Here is a 22,282-nt window from a genome sequence, read left to right as displayed (position 1 = left end):
AATAAATGCTTTTTCGTTCATTTGTTTACTCATAATACAGAAAGAATAGGAAATTCTCCCAAATATTCAACAAAGCAGGAGAGAGTATTCTATGTTCACTACCCCAGAAAATGAAGTATATGAACTACTTATAACTTAGTTCACCAGTCTTCTCACTGGAGATCCATTTAGATTTCCAGATTAACTGGACTGTTTTGAAGGGGGACTAGAAGTAAAGACCTATTTCTTCACATTGATCCCTAGAGCCTTTTGCTCCAACTCTGACCCATTTAATATTAGGCTTGGATTGTCCATTTGTTAACCCTCACTACATGATCATCCAATTTCCTTTTCCAATCATTCTCTGCTCTTGTCATTTTAGTGTCTGCTCAAAGGGTTCACAGTTGGGGCAGTAAATGGGACCTATAATGGGGCTGAGAGTAGTGGGTTGGCAGTGGCAGAGTTAAGCAGTGGAGAGGAATCCTGGGTAAATGGAACCAACCAATTTTGATTTAGACCATTCTAGTCACAGAGGAAGCATAACAAGTAAGATCTTATCATATCTGATATTACCTTCTTCCTTGCTTAATGTCCTTTGAGACTGGTGACCAACTGGTTCTCCATCCTCCTGATGTTTCTGACTAAGTCTTACAAAGAGCGCTTTCTGCATTGCAGGAAGGAAATCTGGTACATTTATAACAGTTTTATGGCCTGATGTGTTGATGCAATCTGACTCACTTCCACTGTTTAATGAGTCTTGAGCCATGTGAGGTTGATGTTCAGCAAATTCACCATGCCACATTCCATCTGCATGTATTCAACAACAATAAAAGAAACAAACACTGGATAATATTAAAAAAAAAATCTCACTGGATAATAGTCTGAGCTTTATAAGGTATGGATTCCCCAACAATAAGTGAATTTTTAGAAGAAAATATTTACCTAATCTCAAACTTGAAGGTATAATTTTATCAAATTATGAAAAACAACAAGAAAGTATTTAAAGCTTTACTATGTTAATGCTTTTGGATAAATTTTAAAGGTATTTAGTAATCTTCAAGATTCAAGACAAACTCTAAACAACTGAAAAATCCATGAAGGCCATAGAGGACAGAAATCTTTAATGTCTCACAGAAGAGATAAGGGACTATTAGGGCAAAATGTTGTCTATTTTGTCAGATGCCGTCACTGTTATTTGTTTTTGTTTAATTGCTTTCCTTTGGCACAAAGGAGTTGAATCCTCCTTTGTAAAAAAGGAAAAATGGTTAAGCTAAAACATATGATATAGTGACAGCAGCTGACACTGTACGTAAAAATCTGTCTCCATGTTCCTCTATTTCATTACTTGTTTTCTAGGACCAAGACTGAATATTACAATTACTCAGCATTGGGCTTTCTTTTAGCTTTCCATTCATTTATATTCTTCAATTCAACAAAGACCTACTAAGTTCCTACTACATACAAGGCACTGTGCTAAGCACTGAGGATATAATGATAAAAATGAACAGTTTTGTCCTTTGGACAAGCTTATATTCTGCTTTCATTATAGCCATTGTGCAGATTGTTATTGTTTCAATTCATACAAATTTTCCCATGTTTCTCTTAATTCCTAATATTTCTCAATGAACAATAATATTTCATTATTCATATATCACAGTTTGTTTGGCCATTCTTTAGTTGATGGGGGAACTGTGTTTCCAGTTCTTTGTTTCCACAAAAAGTGCTAGAATGATTTTACTATATGGTCAACCTTTCCCCCTGTCTTTGATTTTTTGTTGGACACAGCATAATTATTTAATGAATGTATAATTAGTATAATTGGTCCATATCCATTTGAATATTTCTGGTATATTTTAATCATGTGAATACAGCCTAGAAATCAAGATCACTAGCCTAATTTTACCTCTCTTGCCACTTGTTTCCTCATTTCATTCCCTGAAGTCTTTCTTAGGAATAAAGGAATGAATTTCTTCATTTCTTTACTCAATGAACCCAGTGTTATTGAATGCTGCCCATTTCCATTCCCAGGACTCATTTACTCACACCTTGGCCAATGCTGTTGCCACCATTTGTGACAATTATACTCAAAAGTAAATAGGGCTTGGTAAAGTAATCTTGAAAAGCACTGGGATTGTGGCGGCAAAGGACAGGAACAGTAAATCAGCAGTCCAAGGAAGTCAGCCTGATTCTTATCTTTTTGGATTGTTCTGAAAAGACAAGGTTCTATTAAATGCTGAAGTAAATATTTTATCATGATCAAATGCCCAAGTATACAAGCATTGTCCTTGGAGGCAGCTACGTAGCAGTGAATAGAGCGCTGGTCCTGAAATCAGAAAACTCTGACCTCAGACACTTACTAGCCATGTGATCCCAGGCAAGTCACAACCTGTGCCTGCCTCAGTTTCTTCAACAATAAATGGGGAAAACAATAGCACTTACCTCCCAGCACTATTGTGAGGATTGAATGAGATAATATTTGTAAAGTGCTTAGCACAGTGCCTGGCACACAGTAGGTGCTTAATGCTTGTTCCCTCCCTGCTTCCTAAAGTTATCAAATTAAATAGAAACAGAACATATATTGCAATACTTCAGTGGATCAGTGATCTCATCAACTTGGTTACTTGTTCTACTGTCAATGTTGATCAAAACCCATCCATGACTTCTCATTCTGGGCAATTCTTATTTATGTTCTCCATAAAGGTTCTACCCAATATGTTGTGGGCCTTGTTCTAGGTTATTGTACATCTCGTTGGTTCCATAATAGAACTTTATCTATCTGTTATCCCTTGCTATATTAGCATTACACCTAATAAATAGAGTGCTGGACTAAGAGTCAAGAAATCCTGTGTTTAAATTCTGTCCTGTAGCTTTGCAACTTAGGAGTCATTCTGGTCTCCTCATTTTCTCTCACTCCCTCATATCCAATCTCCTGCCAAGGCCCTTCGATTTCACATTTGCACCATCTATTGAATATGTCCACTTCTCTCCTCTGATACCCCCATCATTGTACTGAAGGCCCTTATCACCTCACACCTTGATTACTGAAATACTCTTGCCAAAGGGTATGAATGTCTCATTCTAGTCCACCCTCCATTTAGCCATCAAAGTAAATTTCCTAAGATGTAGGTCTGAACATGTCAACCCACAACTCAAAAAACTCTAGTAGTTCCTTATTACCTCCAGAATAAAATACAAAGTTCTCTGACATTCAAAGCCCTTCATAACATAGCCCCCTCCTACCTTTATAGACTTCTTATACATTACTCCCCAAGCTTTACTCTCTGATTCAGTGACACTGGACTCCTGGCTGTTCCACCAACAAGACACTCCATTTCTGGGCTCTGGGCAATTTTTTTCTGGCTGTTCCTCATATCTGGAAAATACTCTTCCTCCTCATCTTTGCCCACTGACCGCCCTGGCTCCCTTTAGTCTCAACCAAAATCCCATCTTTTACTAGAACCTTCCTTAACCCCTCTTAATTCTGGTGCCTTCCCTCTGTTAATTATTTCCCATTTATTCTGTATATAGCTTGTTTTGTTTTTGTCTGGATGTTGTCTACCTCATTAGACTGTGAACTCTTTGAGGGCAGGGACTATCTTTTGCCTCTTTTTGTATCTCGAGAGCTTAGCATAGTGCTTGACACTCAGTAGATGCTTACTAAATGTTTATTATTTGATTGATTGTGACCTTGGGCAAATTACTTACCCTCTCCTATCTCTCAGGTCTCTTACACCTATAAATCCAAGATTCTATGATCATTTTCCAATTATACATTTCTCAAATGTTTCTTATGCCATGTCCTGTGTATAGATCATTGATGGAAATATTCTGTAGCCTACTTAAACAAATCATGCATCTGTCCATTGCCTTTTGCATTACCCATAATTTTCATACTTTGGATACTGTGATGTTATAGGATACACAAATATACAACTTCACTAGAAAACCAGTGTTAAAAAGATGGATTTTGTGTCTGGGAAAAGCTTGGTACTGTTAAAAGCACTGCACAAATTCCTAAATAAAATTCAGCCTATTTTCTTCACCCTATTCATTTGTGGTCAGTTCACTGTCTATCTGCAGTGTCTGTCCTAGATTATTGATTACTAGACAACAGGCTCACAGTCTGGACAACATACATTTGTTTTTCCTATATAGGCAAGGAAGTTAAACTTTTTTGAATAATGGCATTTTAGCTATTCATCGAATAAAGTCATGAATATCACTGGAAAGGTATTATTCTTGGACTTAACGCAATTAACACTAAGACATTTGCAAACAGGAACATTTGGACAAAATTTTTTGTGATAATGGCTCAGACCTTTGGTGAGCCATTCACGTTTTCTACTCTGCTTGATGTTAATAACAAAGAGATCACTGAACAGTTATTTCTGTGGTCATATTCACCAAGGAATCTTATATTATCTTAATACATGCATTGTAGACCCTTGTTGAGGAGATTTTAAGACCTACCAAGTCAAACTCTTTTTTTGGGGGGTAATCAAGTCCATATGGTCTTTTTTTATTTTTTAAACCAATGACTTGGATAGTAGCATAGACAATGTATTTATTAAATTTGCAGATTACAAAAAGGTGGGAGGGACAAGCAATAATGGATTATAGATTCAGAATTCAAAAGTATCTCTACAGACTAAAACAGTGAACTGAATTGAAAAGGATGAAATTTAATTGGGATAAATATAAAGTCTTAGATGGGTTTAAAAAAATCACCTTCGCTAATACAAGATGGAAGAGGTATGGCTAAAGAGACACTTTTCTAAAAAAGAGATGGGTATTTTAGTGGACTAATATTTAGCTTAACATGTTCAGGAACCAAGAAAGTTAATGCAATTTTAAGTCATACTAAGAGAATCATAGCTTCAATGTATAAAGAGATAAAAGTCTTTTTGTGATATATATCAAGCATTAAACACTTATTAAGAACATACTATGTTCCAGGTACTATGCTAAGCTTTGGGGAGACAAAAAGAGGTAAAAGATATTCCTTATATTCAAAATGCTTACAATCTAAATAGAAAGCTATGACATCAAGAAAAATACGGTTGAAGTCTTGCATTTAATATATAGTAGTGGAGTAACCAAAGGCAAGTCACTTCACCTCTTATTGCCCCAGGCAACTCTTTATTCTAAGTGGCAAACAGATAGTTCATCTCTATCTGTGGATAGGACTTTCCCATAGTGATGTAACAGGACTGAATACTCCAATTCCCTAACCAACAGAAAAAGCCCCATTGTATTCTTTTTGGTCAGACCATATCTGGGGCCTTGGATGCAACATTTTAGGAAGATGACTGATAAACTGTTAAGAGTCAAAGGGAAAGAAGGACAGCATCTAGAATAGTGATCTTCATGCTATATGTGGATCAGCTGCAGGAACTGGGGGTGTTTAACCTGAAGAAAAAAGCCTCAGGAGTTATATGATAGCTGTTAAAATATTGAAAGGCTTTCAGTTGAAGATGGATTAGATCTGTTTTGTTTGGCTGTAGAGGGCAGAACTATAAGCAATGGGTAAAAATATATAAGGCAAATTTAAGGCACGACGTTAAAAAAAATTCCAAAAAACTTCCTAACATTTAGCACTATCAAAAAGTACAACAGACTGCTGTGGGAGGTGGTAGGTTACTTCTCACTTGAAATCTTCAAGTAAAGGCAACATAAGCACTTTTCAGGTATACTGTAGAAAGAATTCTTTTTCAGGTTTGTGTTGAACTTGATGGCTACAAAGTACCTCCCAACCTGGAAATTCTGAGATTCTGGGATTTTGTATTCTTTACATGAAGTACTCAATCTTTTTTGCATCATGGATCCTTCTGGCAGTCTGGTGAAACTTATGTAACTCTCAACCATAATGTTCCTTTTTAAAAAAAAAATAATTGAAGGAAAAGCTAAATTTCAGTTAAAGGTGAATGAAAATAGATATGTAATTTTTTCCCCATCCAAGTTCATGAACCCTGTGAAATCTATCCAGACCCTCAATGGGAAGGTATAGAGTAGAGGTTCTTAACTTATGGTAATGGGGGGTTTGTTTTTCCAGTTAATTGTGAGACTATAAAAATATGGTCTACTGTGGAAAATTGCTTGTGAAAAATGTCTATTTGCTTCTCACATTTTCATTAAGAGTACACTCTAAATTTGAGATTATTACAACTTTCTTGTACTGGTTTGTAGTTAATGATGAATTGATGAAGACTGGTCATTATGAAAATGTTGACAAATCTGTGCTGTTTTCTGACATTTATTATTCTTCTGTCACTTTCATCTACAGATGGAATTGGGCTCACATGACTTCATTGGGTCTCACATCAAGCTTTCTACACGTTTGTTTTCACCTCTACTGCTTTTTTGCTCTTTTATAAGATAATGCTCATACTCTTTCTTCATTCTTATGTTGTACAAGTAAATTTGTACTTTAATCTGCTATTGCCTCCTAGCTGACATATCTCCCCCCTTGGCAAGGAGATCAAGTGTTGGTTGGTTATGGTGGCTTCTAGGTTCATTTGGTCCCCTCATTGTGATGACTATTCTACATAAATTAAAATTCTACAGAAAATAGTGATTATCTTTACAGTCTGACTTCCAACCTCATCAATAAATTGAAACTGCTCTCTCCAAAGTTAATAATGATCTTTTAATTGCCAAATCTAATGGCCTTTTCTTAATTCCCATACTTCTTGACCTTGACAATGATCCATCTTTGACAATGTCAATCACCCTCTTCTCCTTGATACTCTCTTCTATTTAGGTTTTCATGACACTGCTCTATCCTGGTTTTCCTCCCACCTGTCTGATCATTTCTTCTTAGTCTCTTCTGCTCAATCTTCATCTAGGTCATGTCCATTGTGGGTGTCCCAAAGGACTCTGCCCTGGGTCCTTTTCTCCCTCTACACTATTTCACTTGGTGATCTCATCAACTCCTGTAGATTTGATTACAAACTCTATGCAGATGACTCTCAAATTTACATGTCCAGATCTAAACTCTCTTCTGACTTACAGTTTCACATTTCCAGTGGCCTACTGGAAATCTTGAACTGGATGTTTTATAGACAGCTTAAATTGAACACATCTAATACTGAACTCATTATCTTCCCCCGCAAACCATCTCTTCTTTTTAAACTTCTCCATTATTGTCAAAGGTAACACCATCCTCCCAGCAATCCAGACTTGCTACCTAGCTGTCATCCTTAACTCCATACAGTCTCTCTCTCTACCCCACTACCACCAATCCAATCAGTTGCCAAGTCTCCTCATTTCTACCTTCAAAATATCTCTCATATATTCTTTTTTCTCTTCTCAAACACTGTCACTACCCTGGAGCAAGCCCTCATCAATTTATTCCTGGACTACTGTAAGAGTCTGTTTGTTATTGTTTCTGCCTCAAGTGTCTCCCTACTCTAATCCATCCTCCATTCAACTATCAAATTGATCCACCTAAAGAACAAGTCTGACCATATCACCTCCCCTCACATTCAATAATCTCTAGTGGTTTTCTACTACTTTCAGGATCAAATATGGTATCTTCTGTTTGGCTTTTAAAATACTTTATAACCTGGCATCTTCCTACTTTTCCAGTCTTCTTATACTTTATTATCCTCTACCTACCCTGTGATCTCATGTTACTGGACTCCTGGCTATTCTTTGTACAAGATACTGCGTTTCCCAATTCCAAGCATTTTTGCTGGCTATCCTTGGAACAGTCTTCCCCCTCATCTCCGCTTCTTTGCTTCCCTGGCTTTCTTAAGTCTCAACTAAAGTCTTACCTTCTGAAAGAAGCCCTTCTCAATCTTTTTTTAATCTTAGTGCCTTCCTTTAGAGACTACTCCCAATTTATCACACACACATATGTACTACCCCCAATTTATCACACATATCCTGGTACTCAGTACAGTGCCTTAGCAGATGCTTAATAAATGCTAATTGACTAATTATTTTTAATTAGTTAATGGCACATAGCAGATGCTTAATAAATGCTAATTGACTAATTATTTTTACTTTTTTTAATTTCCCATTTTTCAGCATAAGTGCCTTGTGTCAGGAGGTCAGGTTATACTGTATTTATTTGCAGTGTCTTCATTTTTTATCCTTTCTTCAAATCTGGCATTGATTTTTACTTTTGCTCTAATTACAATGTAATAATTATATATGTGGTCTTACACCATACATATAACTGATTCTGAAATAACTCAAAATAGATAGAAACCAATCTTTTTCTGTCACTTATAAGACATGGTAAATTTCATTGTTTTATTGATGCTACATAGTGCTCAACATATATAGCACCTGCTGACTCTCTTCTTGAAGACAAACTTTATGATATATAGAAATGAGACTTCTGAGAAGCCTATGAACTTTGGTCTCTTTCATTTTAAAAATCTGAATCATACTTTACAATATATTTTACTGTCTACCTTAACATTAAAGTAATCAAGTGTTACATGATATACTTCATGTATTTTACCTCAATCAACACTTAAATTCTAACAATATTTAGCCCAAACAAGAATGGCTGATGTATACAACCAAATGAAGCAAAATACATTTTGATGGAAAGATAGTGTAGTGGAAAATGGACTATCCTCTGGAGTATGAGGGCTCAGGTGCAAATCCTAGCTCTGCTATTAGTTACTTTTGTTAACTTAGGCAAGTCACTTAGATCTCTCTGTGCTTCAGTCTCCTCAACTATAAAACAAAAGAACTGAACTAGATAATCTCAGAAGTTTCTTCTCATTTGAGATCTATAATTCTATTACATTATTGTAATAAGTTTTGTTACATAATTAATTAACCCAAGTGGTAGAAAAAAATTATTATTTCTCATTCAAGAATTAATTTTGATTTTAAAAAACCATCCAAATAATAAAACATTAATTTTTGCCAAATTTTTAAATAAAAACATTAAATTATGTTTTGACCATGCTGTCTTCATTTACTGATAGGCTTTTACTATTAAAAAAAATTTTCAATGTAATTTTTTCCCAATAAATACCAGCCAGTTATTCAGAAATGTTTAAGTATATAATTCTCCTGCATACACCAAGAAGGTGACAGTTTATTACCATGCATAATTCTCAAGTATTTACAAGCAGCATAAATATATTTTAAAATAATTTTTCTTTTTCTGGTGCAACTGCATAAAATATGTGGAAGAAGTAAGATGTGCCATGTTTGTACTGTTTTATTGTTCTGCTAACTACTTAATTGACAAGACCTCCTATTTTTATAGCTAAGTCACTGCTGAAAGTAAGCAATAAAGATCTCAATTTCCCCTCCTAAATCTATGCAATAGCACTCTGCCACATTGCCACTAAACCATATAACTGACTTTACAAAAAACATACTTTTACTATGTATTTCCATCTAAATTGTTCCTAAGTACACAACTTATTTATTATTCAATAAATACCACACTTGTAAAATCATCTTGAAATGATAAACAAGGAACTAAACATAGAATTTCAAAGATAAACTTACCACCAGAGTTATTGACTGTCTGAAAATTATGAACAGCTTGATGTGAATAGTAATTATCATAGAATTCAGCTGGGTTTTGTAGAGACTCATAGTTGGCATTGAGCTGCATTTCACTGGGACCTTGCTGGTAAGATGGACCTGTAGAACAGTGATTTTCCATAGCGATGTTCATCATATGTCCCTGGACTCCCATAGAGTTATAGGAACCACTCATACCCTGTGGTGTTAAAGGTGGACCTGGTTGAATGGGTCCTCCAGCTTGATTATGAGGCCCTAAAAATCCAGGTGGACCAGGTTGCAATGGTGGGCTATGTGGCATTGGTGGGCCAGGAGGACCTGTACATGGGTGGTGGCCAGGGGAACCTGGGTGCATTGCAGGACCATTGTGTCCCTGAGACATGTTAGGACCAGGACCTGGACTTGACCCTGAATTGTACATATTCTGAGGATGTGGGCTGTTTCCCTGAAACTGTGGTCCTGGTGGTGAGGCACTGTTATAAAATGCTGGTGGCCTGTAAAAAGAAAAAATATTTTAACATTTCTTTTAACTTAAATCTTGAGGAAAAAAAAGTGTAAATACCTAAATGAATATTCATAAGCACTTTTTACCAAAGATAGAAACAACAGATATTACCTATAAAGCTTTTTTAAAGTATTAATATTGCTTAACATTTACATGATTTTTTGTGTTGCTTTTCTTATTTCCACTGCTCCCTCAATTCCTATTGACAACCTGTTGCTTCCTTGGAAATTCTTCCTGACCTGGCTCTGCCTTGATTACTGACTATGCTATAGAATAGACATGTAAAAATTCTAGACATTTTCAAAAGCCATTTTTCCTGGTTTGTACTGTAATACACTATCAGTGTATATCACAGTACATATCATAAGATGGAAATTACAGCACTTATTTTCTTAATATCTTCCCCAGTGGACAATGGGGTTTGAAACAAATTCTCATTACTAACAGCATCGATTTGGTCTCTGTTTGTAAAATGGAAAAGAACCCTCTTCTTTATTTATCCATATGTGATAAACATTCTCTGAAGAAAGGAACTATGATGTTTATTATAACTACATTTACCTAACACTGGAAAGTGTATAAATTGCCTTACATATATTTTTTTATTTGAGCCTCACAACAACTCCATGAAATATACTTAGAAGGTATTATTCTCATTTTTACAGAGGAGAAAACGGCCTTTGAGAGGTTAAGTGACCTATCTATGGTCACATGACTATCAATGTTGTAATTTAAGTCCCAGTTTTCCTAACTCCAAATCTAGTATTGTATCCACTATAATACACTGTTAACATTTTTTTTAGTCTTTCTCATTATTACTGTTCTCTCCCTACAAAAAAATCTAGCTGTGGTGATAGGCAGGTCATCTCCACTGATGTCCAGTGGAAACATACCATCATACAGTCAAACTTAATACACAGAGAATTATTCTAAAAATGTAACCACAATTAGTATAAAAGGACTAAAATTATTCTCTTAGTTTCATTGCTTTTTCACCAAAATTAAATGTCTCAAAATAAGTGCCAAAACTGAGGACATTTCAAGTTGGTTCTATATTTTCTTTAAGATACTTTGGGATATTTAACATTTGGAAATTCCTTTTAGTCAAACATTACTCATGCTAATTAAACACATTCAACCTTCAGTGATAATGTTTCGAAACTGGAAAAAATGTTAGAGATACCTTTTACAAAGTGTAGAATTGGTAATTCCCTTCAATTCAATTTAAAACTTATTAGTACCCACTGCAGAGCACTTTGATAAGTGCCACAAAGTTATAAAATTTAAATACCTCAAGATCCTTTGGGGAAGGCACTTTCATGTAGTAGAAAAAGCACTGGATTTGGCATTAGAGCTTAATTAAGTCTCAGCTTATCTAATGTGATTTTTGGCAAATAGTTTAACTTCTTTAACTTCAGCCTCAATTGTTTTATCAGTAAGGTGGGCACAGCAATACTGACGTTAGGAGGATTAAATGAAGTATGCATAAAATGTTCTGTAAGACTTAAAGCCACTTGTGAGAGATTGTTATTACCAATATAATGATAACTGGATATCATTCAATAACTTCTGGGGGTTTTCTGTTTCTTTTAGTCTGTAAGAATCACATATACTGAAAAGGAAAATACATATTAGAATCAGTCCTGTCCTAATACACTTGTTCGCTTTTTTAACTAATGTATCATTTTACCCACATTTTATTTTTTAAGCCTTTCACGGGTTATCTCCTGATAATGAATAGTTCTACAGTTATTCATTAGCTTATTATTTACTATCTATCATTTGGACCACTGGATAAATAAATAAGTGAGGAATTTCACTGGTTGTTCACATTACCAAACATCCAACCTATCACTCTGGCACTACTTGAATTCATTTGGATGGACTAGCAGTAAGTTCATATTAAAATTAAAGTATATGGGGCAAGCTTTACATAGTAGTTATAAATATCTTTGATATGTTGTTATAATAATTGCTATCCATTGGTTTAAGTAGTCACATGTTTTGGTCCAAAAGAACAGCAATGTTATGGTTCTTTGGGATCCACTGCTGCTTAATCTTCCCTCTATTTCTTCAGAAGCAGTCTGGAGAAGAGGAAGATGGGAGCATTTAGTAATTCCCGAATGCCATACAGCCAATTATTAGGGCATATAAGATCAAAGGTAGCTAAGAGTTGATTCCTTTATTCCCTTTTGAAAATGTTAAATTTATTAAAAAATTGCTCTAAAAGGAGAAAGAAATTATCTATGATCTTTTAAAAATATCACATAGACTAATGCAGAAAATCTGGGAAATACAATGGTTGACCCTCTCCCTAATCCTGATAATAGTTGAATAAAGGCTTCTTGCCACAAACAGAAATTTAAACACTAGCCTCAATGGCTATTTTGAGGCTACTTAAGCTTAAAAATATCTTGAAAATACTATGGAAGAAGACTGCCGGTTAGATGATAACAATAAAAATTATTCACAATTAGGCAACACTTTACAAAGCACTTCCCTGACAATTCTGTAAGAATCTGAGGACTTGGGTTCAGATCTTGGTCCTGCTACTTATTACCTGTGCATCCCTGGCAAAGTCATAACCTTTCTGGGTCCCAGAGATCTCATTTGTAAAATCAGGATGTCAGACTCAAATGATCTTTAAGGTCTCTTTCAGTTCTAAATCCTATGACATTAGCAGGTAGGTAGTAAAAATATCATAACTGCCATTTTATAAATGAGGCTCAGAGAGATTAGCTGACTGCCTTAAGTTCATACAACAAATAATTGGCAGGACTGAAATATGAATCTAAATCCTTTGTCTCCAAGTTCAGTGCTCTGAAGCAACAGTTAAAAAATTATAATTCTTAGAGGTCTCAGTATCGTTCTTTAGCAGCACAACTTCTAAGGGCAGCCACAAACACTTTACTGGTACCATACTGGAGAAGTGTAAATAATGGTTCCAGAAACAATTCAGATTTTGGGAAGTTACTACACTGTTAGATACTGCCTTGAAGTGGGGAAAGTTGGAGAAAAAGTATAAGATAGTATCATTAGTCACCCTTCATATTGCCAGATCTTGGAAAGGCACATTTGCAATCTCATGAAAAAGAGCTTTCACCTTCATGTTAAACTGTCTGGTATCTTCCAAGATAGCACTTCTCCATAAAAATCATGGGAGAAATAGTATAGGGAAGACTAGACGAAACAAAATCAAGGCTGAAATCAAAAGGACAAAATTATTCATTACAATGAAAAAAATAAAACTAGTAATTAACAACTTAACATCTGTTAAGTTTAGTGAACTATTAGGTATAGGATCATGTGGAAAGCACAGAAAATGGTTTCATTTTACATAAGATTCAGACTTTTGTTTGAAAGTACAGTATTTTGCTATGATAGGAATTCTGACTTACTTCTTCCCAATTTTGTGTGCTAAATCCACGGTAGGTTTTACGACTATTTCAAACAGAGATGGAATTTTCTTAAATTCATCAGAAAGATCTCCTTGAAAATTATCTTCCGATTCCGAAAATGAAAAATGCTCTGGTGGGGTTGGCAAAAGGCCAACTCCTGGAGGTGGTTTAGGAAGAGGAGCAATACCACGCCTTCTGAGTTCTTCTAACTCTCTTTCATCTTCATTTTGTGGTTCCTCTTCAGTATTCAGGACCTAAAAGAAAATTACATCATCATTTTTGTGCAACTGAATCTAATATGAAAACAAATTCCTGAAGCAGGCATCATCTGACCTCTGAACAATTCCTAATGTTGTATTATTCATACTAAATATATTATCACACATTTTCTTAAACAAAAACAAAAAACTTTTCTTAATTTCCTACTATTTCCCCTCAAGCTATCATCTCTTTCTTTTCTATCAAACTCCTGTAAAGAAGACTTTACATGCTGTCTCTACCACTGACTCAATCCTTTGCAATCTACTTTCAATCTCTACTACTCTAGTTAACTCTCTCAAGGTCACTAAATTCCCTACCATTTTTTTATCTGTTATCTTTTTTGAACTCAGCATCATATAACTCTATAGACCATGCCATCATCTTGATAACCTTCCCTTCTGTTGGCTTCTTTGATGCTGCAGTTTCATGGTTAATTTGCATTCTTAACCAATACTTTTTTGCCTCTTTTGCTGGATCCTCATCCTCCTCTCACTCCTTACAACAATGGGTCTTCCTTAAGGTACTTACTGTCTTTGGTCCTCTTTGCTCTCTATCATTATCTCTTGTGGATTTAATGATCACGGTCATGCAGATGACTTCCAAATCTGCATTTTCACTTTTCAAATTCTCCCCAGAGAGCCAAAACCATATTTTTATTCTATTCTTTTTTTGGGGGGGTGTGTGTGTGTGAGGCAACTGGAGTTAAGTGACTTGCCCAAGGTCACACAGCTAGTAAGTGTCAAGTGTCTGAGGCCATATTTGAACTCAGGTCCTCCTGACTCCAAGGCTGGAGCTTTATCCACTGAGCCCCCAGCTGCCCCTCGAAACCAAATTTTTAATTGCCTGCCATATACTTCTATCTCTCTGTCCTATTTACACTTAGAATAATATGTCTAAAACACAACTCATTATCTTTCTCCCTAAACGTGGTCCTCCCTCTAGTTCTTCTATTTCTGGCAATGAAGCTTTCATTTTCCCAATCTCATAATCTTAGAATTATCTTTGGCTCTTTCTTCTCCTCCATCCCACACACTGAAACAACTGCAAATCTTACCAAAACTACTTCTTCAATTTCTCTTGTAACTGGCCCTTCATTTCTACTCCCACAACAACCACCTTGTAGAGTGCTTATTTCTTTTTTATACTACTGCAATAGTCTCTTAACTATCTTCCTGCCTCCATTATATCATTTCTGAAATCCATCCTCCACATTGCTGTCTAATTTTAATGCATCTCTATACTCTATTAAAAACTTTCAGTGCCTCCCTACTGTCTAATTTATAATGTATAAACTCCTGATATTAGAATCTAATGCCCTCCACAATCTGGTTCAAAACTACCTATCCAGTCTTACCTCATATTGCCAACCTTTATATCTTTTACATGCCAACCAACCAGGATTACTCTGCCCTCCTCTATTCTTATTCTTCCCTCTCTCATCTCCATGGCTTTGTATTATACTCTCTACCATGATCTTTTAAAGTCCTCCCCTTCCTTCAAGATGGAGCTTAGATCCTACCTGCTCCTTGAAGATTTTGCTGACCTCCCTAACCTAACCTGTTCCCTCCTCAAATTTCTTATAGTATTTTGCATGGACTTTGCATTTACGCAGTTTACCATGGTATTACGTTTATACAAATAAATGTACTTGCTTTTTTATACCATTGGATTATAAGCAATTTGAGAGCAAGGCTTATGCCATATTTATCAATATATGCCCGGGACCTAGCACACTATCTTGTTTATAGTAGGGACTTAACACATATTGACAGAATTGATATGTCAAATATTTATTGAATAATTCCTGTCTATTTCAATTTGCTTTTAAATTCCAGAAGCATGACATTACTTAGACCTTTAGACATCTAATTACCTAAAAATATTAGGTCTTTTTCATTAACTGCCTAACAGATGCATAATCCAATGGAACATTGAGCCATGATGACGGTAATAACGCACACTTATATAAATTTCCCCTTAACCAATGAAACAGTAATGGATATTTTATTACTTTCATTTTGCAGATAAGAAATTAAGGTTCATTGTCACAAAACCAGTAATAATGATGGTAATTCTTGAAATCATGTATCCAGAATGAAAAATTAATTTTGAAAGCACCAGAGGGTTGATGACTATAATGACACATCATATCTCAAGATATACAATCTGTTCAAAATTATGAAATTCAGTGGAGAACTGGAAATTTCCAATAGTTTCTTCCTCTCTTAAAGAATTTTCCTGGGGAAGGGAAACAATTTTAATTTATAAAAATTTTCTTAGAACAATTTAGAGTTTTTGTCAAACTACAATGAAAGCATAATAAACTCATTCCAATTTGGTCCAAATTCAATTCAATTTAATTGAACAAATATTCATTAAATACCTACTCTGTGCAAGGCATTCCGGGAATATAATGACAAAAAAGAGAGTCCTTGATCTTATGGAACTTACATTCTACTGGGGGAATATGACATGTACATAAATAAATACAAAATTATTTAATAAATGAAATAACACAACTAGAGGATGAGAAAATATTTCATAGAGAAGAGAGACCTAAACTGTGCTTAATTAGCTTAATCATTAAAGGAATTTAATGTTTCTGAAGTCAGAGATAAGGACGGTGTACATTTCAGGCATGAGAACAACCTATGCAAAAGTACAAAGGGAGAAAAGAGAAGGTCAAGTTCAGAGAAATGGCAGTCTAGTTTGACTGGAATATACATGAAAGAGAGTGATATAAACTAAGAATATAAAGGGAGGTTGGAGTCAGATTATAGAGAGCCTTAAAAATCTAAGATGAGGAATTTGTTATTTTATCCTAAAGGCAGTCAGAAGTCACTGGAGATATTTTGAATAGGGGTTGATGACATGGTCAAACCTGTGCCTCAGAAAAATTATTTTGGCAATTCTGTGGATGATGAATTAGAGACTGAAGTCAGGAAGACCAATTAGAAGGCTTTAAAACAGGAACGACGTGATAGGGCATGATGTGATAAGGGCCTAAATAAGAATTATAGCCACGTGAATGAAGAGAAGGAGATATCTGTGCCAAATAATTAGAGTTGAATTACAATGAATTAACTGATGTGAGAGTTGTGGTAGTAAAATAAATAGGATATGATAACTGACTGAACATGGGGAGTTGAGGAAGAGGGAAGAATCTAGAATAACTCTGTCAGAATGAAACTAGATGACCAGGAGGTTTTGACCTTCAAAAGAAATAATTGGAAGGTGGCGTGGATTTATAGGGATGAAGATAAGTTCTGTTTTAGAAATGTTGAGTTTGAAATGTCAAAGGGAAATCCAAGAGAAAATGTCCTATGATAAAGGTTTGGAATTCATGAAAGAGACTGGAGTTGGACATAGAAATCTGAAAATCATTTGGGTAAAGATGATAACCTATGGGAGTAGGTGAAATCATTAAGCAAGACGGCACATGGAAGGAAAGGAATACAGGACAGTTTGGGGGGTTATATACACTTAGAGATGGATAATGATTGAAAAAAAAAGGAGAATGAAAAGGAATGGATGGTCAGAGAGGTAGGAAGGGATCAATGTTATGAAGCTAAGGGAGGAAAAAGGATTTTGGAAAAAGTGATGTTTAACTATCCAAAACTGGCAGAGGTTGGGGGTGTGAAAACCAGAAAAGCCCATTAGATCTTGCAGGGAGGAATTTCCATAAAGTAGTAGAATCAGAAACCAGATTGCAAAAGGCTGAGAAGTGAGTGGATGGTAAGAATGTGGAGGCAGTATGTATAGTCTTTTCCCATGAATATCCATTAATCAATCAATAGACATTTATTAAACACCTACTATGTGGCAGGTACTGTGCTAAGCACTGGGGACACAAAAAGAGACAAAAAATAGTCTCTGCCCTCAATCCAATGAGGGACCTCACAATCCAATGGAGGAGCAAACAAATATATGCAAGGCAAGCTATATAAAGGATAAATAGGAAATTATTAACAGAGAAAAGGCACTAGAATTAAAAGGGGGTTGGGAAAGTCCCTGTAGAAGACAGGATTTTAGCTGGGACTTAAAGGAGGCCAGGGAAGACAGTAGGCAGAGATAAGAAGGAAGGGCATTTCAGACATGGGACACAACCAGAGAAAATGCCCAGAGCTGAGAGATAGAGTTATCTTGTTGGTAGAATAGCCAGGAGGCCAGAGTCACGAGATCGAACAGTACCTGGCGAGGAGTAGGGTGTAAAATGCAGGAAAGGTAGGATGGGGCTAGGTTACAAAGGGCTTTGAATGCCAAGAAGAGGACTTTGTACTTGATTCTGGAGGCAATAAAGGAGCCACTGGAATTTACTGAGGAGAGAGATGACATGGTCAGACCTGTGTTTTTAGGAAAATCACTTTGGTGGCTGAATAGGAGAGTGAACTGGAGTGGTGAGAGACTTGGAGCAGGCAGACACCAGCAGGTATTGTAATAGTCTAGGCATAAGATGATGAGGCTCTGTACTGGAGTGGTGGCAAAGTCAGAAGAGAGAAAGGGGCATATTTGAGAGATGCTGCAAAGGTTAAATTGGCAGGCTTTGGAAATAGCTTGGGGGGCAGCTAGATGGCGCAGTGGATAGAGCACCAGCCCTGAAGTCAGGAGGACCTGAGTTCAAATCCGGCCTCAGACCAAACACTTGACATGTACTAGCTGTGTGACCCTGGGCAAGTCACTTAACCCCAACTGCCTAAAAAAAAAAAAAAAAAGAAATAGCTTGGATATGAGGGGTGACAGATAGTGATAGAATAGTGATAGAGAGAGAGATACTGTAGGCCTAAGGGCCTACAGTAATAGAGAAGGTAGGAGGAGGAAGGATTTAGGGAGAAAGATAATGAGTTCGGTTTTGGACATGTTCAGCTTAACATGTTTACTGAACATCCAGTTTGAGATGTCTGAGAAACAGTTGGAGATATGAGATTGGAAGTCAGCCGAGAGGTTGGGGCAGAATAGGTAGATTTGAGAATCATCAACTTAGACAGGGTAATTAAAGACATGGAAGCTGATGAGATCATCAAGTGAAGTGGTATAGAGGGACAAAAGAAGAGGGCCCAGGACTGAGCCTTGTGGAACACCTATGGTTAGAGGGTGTGAGCTAAATGAGGATTCAGCAAAAGAGACTGAGAGGGAGGGATCAGATAGGTAAAAAAAGAACCAGGCAAAAGTGGTGCCGTGAAAACCTAAGGTGAAAAGAATATCAAGGAGGAGAGAGTGATTGAGTGTCAAAGGCTGCAGAGAGGCTGAGAAAGAGAATTGAGAAAAGGCTGTGGATTTGACAACTAAGAAATCACTGAGAGAACATAAAAGAATATGGCAGTGAAAGGGAAAAGAATTTAAGATAATAGCCTTGAGGGGATGGTAGGGTAAAATGAAAGTTTTTTTTAAAGATAAGAGATACTGTGGCATGTTTCAGGAAACAAGGAAGGAGTTAGTAGATAAGAAGATACTGAAGATGAAAAAGGAGGAAATGATCTATGGCTAAGCTCCCAAAGATTATGAGAAGGGATAGGATTAAAGGCACAAGCTATAGAAGATGATCCTGGCAAGGAGGAGGGCTGCTTCTTTCTCAGAACTGAAGAAAAGGACAGGTGAAGCTATAGAAAGGTTTGAGGAAGCCCCACAAACAGGAGGCAGTCTGCTGGGGATGAGGGGAGTGGGATTAGTGGGAATATTTTAAGAAGGTCAGAATGGATACTGCTGGGTTTATAATAGAGAGTGAATCAAGGAAGAACAAAAAGATATTCTGCAGGAATAAGGATCAACTTATTAGTAGATAATGTGAACTGGATAAGCAAAAAGTATAGATAGGTGAATTCATTTTAATGAGATAAATGAAATACACCAATTACAATCTTAGCCAAAATTTTTTTCCCCATAATTAAAACTATCCTTTTGTGTTGCCAACATTTGTTAATTTCTCTGTACAGAATGTAGCAGCTTCTTAACAAGTGTTTGTTTGACCAATAAATCATTTTCTTCATAAAAAAAATGTAACTTAAAAAGTAAGAATTTCAATCAAATCAATCTATGGGAACATACCAGGAATTACAGTGTGTATATACTACTTACTTTGTCCAGAAGTTCTTTTGTTTCTTTAGTGAGAGGAGCGTGGGAAAATTTACACTTATCTCCTTGGTAACATTTTGCTCCCGTGTGATAAAATTTGCAAGGAAATTCATGTAAAAATAGTATTAAGGAAGAGATCAAGTTAAAGTATTTTAAGACTATTTCACTGACTGAAGAAAACTTCTTACTCCTATGCACTGATTTTTCAGAAATTATAATGCCACATATCTATCTGGGTACTGTTTTGAAATATTTATGTATTTTTTTTCTTATTTGATTCTCACAACAACCAGATTGGTAGGGAAGGAAGTATTATTTCATTGTTTAATATAGAAGGAGTCTGAGAATGAGAAGTTAACTGATTTGGCCAAGGTCACATAGATAATTAAGTAGTAAAAACAGAATCTGAACTTATATCTTAAACCTTCCTCAGTTCAAGTATTTTTAGAAAAGACAACTAAATATACATTTTTATCTAGATGAAATATTTAAAGTAAATTTTAGATATTTATATACTTCTAAAATAAAGTGTTAGAAACCACATTTTTGTGAGCTTTTGTTGGCTATACCATGATTTATAACTATCTACTTATATATAAAAATGCAATATTTATGAATATAGTATTTCATGAAGTAACTTTCCCAATAACTGAGTAATTAAAAAAACTTACAAAATATGATTCTAGTAGTTTTTTCCTAATATCCATTTTATTTTGGTATGACTAGAAAAATACCTTTTTAAATTTAACACAGGTTAGAAGCAAAAGTGCTATTTTCTGTAATAACATAAAGCTTTCTTAAAGTGGAAAGTAAGCTTTCAATAAATCCCTATAATTTATGGAAAAACTAAAGGGGTTCAATATGTTATATTTAAAATTATACAACAAAAATTAGGCCAACTTTTCCTGGTATAAACACAAAGCTTCCACCAAAACATTACCTTGACCATGCTAAATAGAAAGGATTCATTGGATCAGATTCAGAGTTGAAGTTTTAATTAGATTTTTCTCTGAAAGAACTCCTTTTCTCTAATCAATGATAATTATGAAATTCAAAATACTCAATTAAACAGAAAGGCTAACTAAATTGGGTTTATATAGTATAACCTTCCCAAACTAGAATCAAACCATTGTTAGCTATTTTTTTAAAAAGACTGTTGCTCTCTATGGCCCTCCCTTCCCCCACCCTGACTCCATCCTTAATCTTTTAGTTTTCTCTTTTCAGCAAAGGATATTATGCATATAAATGCAATTCTCTCCTTTGGTGCAATATCCCTGTATATAAAACTTGCAGATTTCCTTCTTTTTCTCCAATTCTGCATCATGATCAAATTTACATTGGTCTCCCTGCAGGCAAGAGAAAGAAAAATAATTTTGAAAACTGAGTACCTTAATTATGACATTACAGTAAAATCTCAATAACATTCCAATAACCAGAGTTACTAATAGTGCAAAAAGTTGATTAAAACCTCAAAAAGAATAGGTGGCAGCCAATTCATAAAGCTAAATTTCATAAACTGCCTTACTGCTAATTTTTACAAACTATACATATGAACATCAGCACACAGCATTTTCATATAAGGTTTAGCATTGTGAAAGGTCAGTTAGTTTTATTGCAACAATAAAATAGTAGCTACTAAAAACTCCTTAATAGAGAACATTTCTTAAAATAAATTGAAAGAGTATAGACTGGCAAAAAATGATACTTTAAAAATTTAATAATTATGTAGAAATTTAAACAAATGTAAGTACTTTTAAATTAAATATTTACCTTAATACATCTTCCCTCAAGAAAATATTTACAAATTTGTTTTCCTTTATGTTCCACTGTATGCTGGTTTATGAACTCTTGACTCATATTCACCCATTTTTTCACAGGTTTACCATCCTATAATAAAAAAATTCCATTTGAAACTACAAATGATATGTTGACAGTTATTAAAATTTTATTTTAAAAAATATTTATATCTACATGGTCCAAGAAAGTAGCAAAAGTTCAATATTTAGAATAGTTCTTTACTTTGTATGAATTGTGAAACCAAAATCATCAGCATAAGAAATTATGACTGTACACTTACTGAATGAGAGAGAAAGAAGTCTCTTGTAATTTACTTATTTTTAATAAAGTTAATATAAAGAACTTTACTTTCATAATTTGATGGGTTGGTGATTTTATCAGTATTGGTACTTTCTCCACCAACGCATTATGAAACTACTCCATATCTTCTCATTCTATTTGATTTTTGTTCATGTTTTTCTTGGAATCCTCCATAAAGGATCTATTCAACCACTGTAATTCCTTTTTCTTACTCTTTTACTCTTTTCAGAAAAATACTGAACGGTGCACTTTGTACTTCACACAATACCTGACACTTAGTAAATCCTTAATAAATGCTTATTGACTGACTTGACCTACTAGAACTACTAGAACTACTAGAGGCAGGTAGGTGACACAGTGGATAGAAAGCTGGACATGGAGTCATGTAAACTTGAGTTCAAATACTTATTTGATACTTATTATCAGCCTCAGATACTTATTAGCTGTGAGACTGATCAAGTGATTTAAC

The 22,282-nt window shown here is 35.2% G+C and overlaps 1 protein-coding gene across 2 annotated transcripts in view; it reads right to left on the bottom strand.

Annotated features, from left to right (window-relative positions):
- The window catches only part of ZC3H6 (zinc finger CCCH-type containing 6), a 75,039-nt gene that overhangs the window by 3,692 nt on the left and 49,065 nt on the right, over positions 1-22,282 (bottom strand). For both annotated transcript variants that reach the window (XM_027853895.1, XM_027853896.1), the window contains exons 6-11: positions 21,487-21,603; positions 20,951-21,062; positions 19,720-19,829; positions 13,387-13,640; positions 9,466-9,977; positions 553-786 (exon numbers count right to left, since the gene is read on the bottom strand). In XM_027853895.1, coding sequence (XP_027709696.1) covers positions 553-786; positions 9,466-9,977; positions 13,387-13,640; positions 19,720-19,829; positions 20,951-21,062; positions 21,487-21,603 — 1,339 coding nt within the window. The remainder of the gene's footprint in view (positions 1-552; positions 787-9,465; positions 9,978-13,386; positions 13,641-19,719; positions 19,830-20,950; positions 21,063-21,486; positions 21,604-22,282) is intronic.

Source organism: Vombatus ursinus, unplaced genomic scaffold (genome assembly GCF_900497805.2).
Source record: "Vombatus ursinus unplaced genomic scaffold, bare-nosed wombat genome assembly UNPS02010219.1, whole genome shotgun sequence".
In the NCBI taxonomy this organism is placed as follows: Eukaryota; Metazoa; Chordata; class Mammalia; order Diprotodontia; family Vombatidae; genus Vombatus; species Vombatus ursinus.
This window is presented reverse-complemented; position numbering and strand designations above follow the sequence as displayed.